Here is a 5,615-nt window from a genome sequence, read left to right as displayed (position 1 = left end):
GGTTGTTGGGAAAGTGAATGTTTGTAGATGTGGTGTCAGCCAAGCGAGGGCTGCTTTATCCTAAATGGTGTCAAGCTTCTCGAGTGTTGTTGGAGCTGCACCCATCCAGGCAAGTGGGGAGTATTCCAACACAATCTGGACTTATGCCTTGTCAGATGAACAGGATTCGGGGAGTGAGGAGGTGTTAGTGTTCATAGTCAGCACTCATAGTCTCTGACTTGCTTTTGTAGCCAATGTATTTAAATGTTAGTCCAGTTCAGTTTCTGGTCAATGGTAACCCCCAGCATTTGTTTGTAGCGTATATAAGCCAGACAGGATGAGATTTCCTAACCCAAAAAATAGTGGTGTATCAAATGAGCCTTTACAACAAAGGAACTGGTTCTGATGAAGAGTCAGTGGACTGGAAATGTTACGCTGCTTTTTTCCCAAATTGCCAACCATGGTAAGAATCCAATCTAGAAACTTTGCGCTGTGCAGTGTTCACCACCTCCTTTATGAACTTAAATAAAACAAAGAACTGTGAATGCTGGAAATCTGAAATAAAAACATAAATTGCTAGAGAAATTCAGCATGTCTGGCAGTGCTGTGGGAAGAAAGCAGAGTTAACATTTCGAGTCCAATAATCCTTCTTCAAAACTTCATTCTCTTTGACATTTGGAGCCGTGATTTTGTTCTGAGTGTTTACTGGCTCTTGGTTTACTTTTGTTCCTCAAAGCCACAAGCTCCCCAGCAGACTGAAGATGACAGGGCTAAGCTCTTGGCAACACACAGCCCTGACAAACTTTTTCAAGCAAAGCGAAAATTCAATGCTGCCCAAGATTTAGATGCATCTCTTCATGAGGGGGAAATCGTGGCAGTTCTTGAGAAACAGGACCCTCTAGGGAGTGTGAACAGGTGGCTCATTGATACAGGAGGTGAGTGTTTCCAATTCCCATCACTCTACATTCCTTTATTTGTTCACAGGATGTGGGCATCGCTGGCTAGGCAGCATTTATTGCCCATCCCTAATTGCCAAGAGGGCAGTTCAGAGTCAGCCACACTGCTGTGGGTCTGGAGTCACATGTAGGCCAGACCAGGTAAGGATGGTAGTTTCCTTTCCTAAAGGACATTAGTGAACCAGATGGGTTTTTCCGACAATCGACAATGGGTTCATGGTCATCATTAGATTCTTAATTCCAGATATTTTATCTGCCATAGCGGGATTTGAACACAGGTCCCCAGAATGTTATCTGGGTCTCTGGATTAACAGTTCAGCGCTAATAACACTAGGCCATCGCCTCTCCAATGTTGAGCTAAACTTTGCTGGTCTTTTAATATACTGCTAAATACAGTCATAGAGACATATAGCACAGAAAAAGGCCCTTCAGTCCATTGTGTCCGTGCTGGTGAGAAACAACCACCTAACTATTCTAATCCCATTTTCAGGTATTTGACCCATAGCCTTTTATGCCTTGACATCACAAGTGCACATCCAAATACGTCTTAAATCTTTTAAGGGCTTCTGCCTCTACGGCTCTTACCTTTCTGCTCCATTGCTGTCCTTGTATTAGAGTTTGTGTTATGATCTCAGCTGATGTTATTACTGGTCAAGACATATCGCAGACTGAAATCTGCCTTGATAGATCATGTTTTGTTTTTCTTTTGGTTTAGCAAAATGGTTTCCCACTGAAACACAAACTTTCAATATTATGAATTTGGTTTTAACAACATAAGTTTATTAAGCAAGATATATTAAGATAAAATAGAACAAACCCAACAACCTACATATACCTCAACCTGAATGATTTTGAAAATCAAGTTAACGCATAATGCTATTAATCTCAAAACACTCCTTTATAAATCTCTGTATAGCACCCAAAAGCACCACCTGCACAGGCCAGAGTAAAATCACCATCTTTAACATCTCTCCTAGTCACAGCGATTTCCACTCTCAGTCTGCAAAATGTTCATACATCTGAGCTTAAATGTTCTCAGCTTCAAATAACCTCTTTAGGGTTTTGTTCAAACACTCCTGTTCTGAGCTCCTTGCCTTAAGGTAATGTATTTTTTCTATGTTCTTCCTTACTCAAGAGCATTTCTTTACACATCCAACTTCATCTAAGATTTTTGCAGAACCACACCAATTTGAAACTTGACAAAAAATACTTTTGTTTTTCAAGCTATGGGTGTTTTAACCTAGCTTTAAAAAGTCAGGCCCAGAAGTAACTGATTGAAATCTTGATGCACAGTTGTTGGCCTTGCTCAATAATAAACTATTCTAATGTAAACAAAAATTCATTTGTTCTGGGGGCTACTACTTTATCTGTACAAGGCTGTTTTAAAAGAAATCACAATGGCTACAGAAATACATGCAAGTTAATCATTAACCCCTTCAGACACAGAAAAACTAATATATCACTAATATAAAATTTAAAGTCCAAACTTAAACATAGCTGATATTAAAATATAATATCTCTAAATCACAGCCCTTATATTACAACTGGATAAGGCAAAACTCTCCGCCACAGTGTAGCCTTTGTTGCATTGGAATCATTGACATTTAATCTTTATTGGAGAGTAACTTTAGGTTATTTGTGGGGTTCTTTTTATATTGAGTTTATCTTAAATTCACTCGTGAGACATAGGCATTAGTAGCTAGCCTGCATTTATTGTCTGTCATTTATACATTCTATGAAATTGAGGTGAAAATGTAATTCTGTTATTTAAACAGGAAGAGAGACAGAAAGCAGGAAACTACAGGGCAGTTAGTTCCACATCTATCAGAGGGAAAATGTTACAAGCCATTATTAAAGTTGTTATAACAGGGCACTTGTGATCAATTGAAGGTAATCAGGCAGACTTAACAGTTTTGTGAAAGGGAACTCCTTTCTTGCCAATCTGTTGAGTTTTCTGTGGAAGTAACATGGATACTGTGGATAATGGGGAACCAGTGGATGTGCTATGCAAATATTTCCAGAAGGCATTTGATATTTACAGTTATTGTGGAAGTAAAAAGGTGGTGTAGAGGACAGCGTGTTAATAAGGATAGAAAATTAGCTGGCTAACAGGGAACACAGTAAGCACAAATGGATCTTTTTTCAGGATGGTGACATATAACGTATGGTGTGCCACATGGGATCAGTGCTGGGACTGCAATTGTTTGCAATTTATATAAATGACCTTGATGAAAGGGTGGAAGGTAGGGTTGCCAAATTTGTTATAGAAACAAAGACAGTTAGGAAATTAAATTATGAAGAGCACTTAAGAAAGCTATAATAAGATAAAAATAGATTAAGTGAGTATAATGTGTGAAATTGTCCATTTTGGCAAAAAGAAAATAAAAGAAATGTATAATCTAAATGGTGAGAGTTTGCTGAGCTCTGATATACAGAGAGATCTGTGTGTCCAAGTGCATGAATCACAAATACAGCAAGTAATTAGGAAAGCTAATAGAATGTTATCGTTTATTGCCAGAGAAATTGAATGCCATAAAACCATCAGAAATAGGAACAGGAATAGACTGTTTGGCTCAAGCCTGCTCTCACATTTAGTAGGATCATGGCTTATCTAACGTTCCTCATGTCCACTTCTCTGTCCTTTCCCCATGATCCTTGATTCCACAACTGATAAACAATCTATCATTCTCAGCTTTAAATGTACACAAGGACTCTGCCCCCACAGCTCTCTGTGGCAATGAGTTCCAAAGGCTCTCAACCCTCTGATAAAAGAAATTCCTCCTCAACTCAGTCTTAAATTGGTGCCCCTTTGTTCTGAGACTATGCCCTCTAGACCCAGACGCTCCCATGAGGGGAAGCATCCTCTCAGCATTTATCCTGTCAAGCCCTTTTAAGAATCCAATATTTCAATATAAAATGCAGAAGTAGGGAGATTAGGCTTATATAGGGTGTCAGTGAGACCACATCAGGGGTGTTACGTACACTATTGGTCTCCTTATTTAAGGATCACTGTAAATGTGTGGGCAGCAGTTCAGAGAAGGTTTATCAGACTAATATCTGGAATGGGCAGCTTGTCTTATGAGGAAAGGTAGGGCAGGGTAACCTGTATCTGCTGGAGTTTGGAAGTGTCAGACATAGCTTGATTAAAATATTTGAGATTCTGTGGGGTCTTGACAGGGTAGATATGGAGATGATGTTTCCTCATATGTGACAATCTATAACTATCACTATTCAAAAAAGAATGATAAGGTGAATTTTCTTTCTCAGAATGTCATGAATCATTGGAGCTGTTTTCCTGATAGCTAGTGGAAGCAGAGTCCATGAATGTTTCGATAGATTCTTGGTAAGGCAGGCAGTGGGAGGTTATCATGAATAGGCAGGAATGAGGAGTTGAGGTTATAGTGAGATCAGCCATGGATATTATTGAATGGGAAAACAGGCTGAAGGAACCAATTGGCTCCTTGTTCATATAAAAATCCAAGTATTCCCTGTCTTAATCAAAACAAAGCTTCATTTTGAAATAACAAGTAGAGTTGTTAACCAAACAAGGCTGTTAGTTCTCTTTATTAAAATTGTGCCAACCATGGCTCAGTGTGTTGCACTGTCAGCCCTGACTCTGCAGTTTTGAGCCTCATTAAACCAAGGCTCGGTAAAAACAAAGGAATTCGTGGTGCTATTTTGATGAAGTGCAGACGCAAAGACACACAGACACACACACACACAGACTCACACACACAGACACACACAGACACACACACACACAGGACACACACACACACACACACACACACACACACACACACACACACACAGGGACACACACATTCTTTTTGTCTCTCTCTCTCACGCACACTGTCTTGTGCTCTCACATACACACATGGATGGATGTTGGTTGAAGGGCCAGGTGTCAAGTGAAATCAGAGTGCTTGGTTTAAAATTTGGGAAAGGACCAGGATCCATTATATTTTCAGTTCATTTGTTCCCACAAATTATTTGAAAGCACATAAAGGTTCAGCCATCAGGACACAGCCAGAAACTGATATAACGTGGGATGATAGTCAATGGATAAGTGTGGACTTGATCAGTAAAACATTTTGCTGGATGTATTCTGTTCAACATGGTATGATTCATATTTTTAAAAAAATGTGACAAAGCATTTTAGGGTGAATAACTGCTTTTGATTCTATGTAGTGATGCAAGGCTATGTGTATTCCTCATTTCTGAGACCATACAATCCTGCCACTGGCCAGAGTGGAGTGTCAACAGATGGATCAGTGCTTGATGAGGATTTTGATGACATTAGCCTGTTTGTATCTTCACCCTGCGGAGATACCAATAATGCAAGGAATCTGCACTTTAATGCCAGCGATGGTGGGGACCCTCTCAACGATTCTCAGGAAATGTCTACACCAGAGACATCGTCTGTTAATGGAAATGATGACACCTCAAGTGACCTAGAAGAGCAGCAGGTAAAGCAGGGCAATTATTTACAAGCTACCTTTGGCTAAACTTTGGCTGTTGTTACTGCTGAACCCTTTCCTGACCATACACCCTAAACTTGAAGTCCAAGTTGTTCCCTGAACCTATCCCATTTTATGAGATAGTAAGAACTGCTGATGCTGGAGTCAGAGAGAACACAGTGTGGAGCTGGAGGAACACAGCAGGCCAGGCAGCATCAGA

The 5,615-nt window shown here is 39.9% G+C and overlaps 1 protein-coding gene across 1 annotated transcript in view; it reads left to right on the top strand.

Moving 5' to 3' along the window:
* LOC125486161 (rho guanine nucleotide exchange factor 38-like) overlaps positions 1-5,615 on the top strand; it is a 70,119-nt gene that overhangs the window by 60,423 nt on the left and 4,081 nt on the right. The window contains exons 5-6 of the mRNA XM_048612681.1: positions 716-914; positions 5,127-5,404. Coding sequence (XP_048468638.1) covers positions 716-914; positions 5,127-5,404 — 477 coding nt within the window. The remainder of the gene's footprint in view (positions 1-715; positions 915-5,126; positions 5,405-5,615) is intronic.

Source organism: Rhincodon typus, chromosome 1, assembly GCF_021869965.1.
Source record: "Rhincodon typus isolate 14 chromosome 1, sRhiTyp1.1, whole genome shotgun sequence".
Classification (NCBI taxonomy): Eukaryota; Metazoa; Chordata; class Chondrichthyes; order Orectolobiformes; family Rhincodontidae; genus Rhincodon; species Rhincodon typus.
The sequence above is the reverse complement of the archived record's forward strand: the minus strand, read 5'-3'. Positions and strand labels throughout refer to the sequence as shown.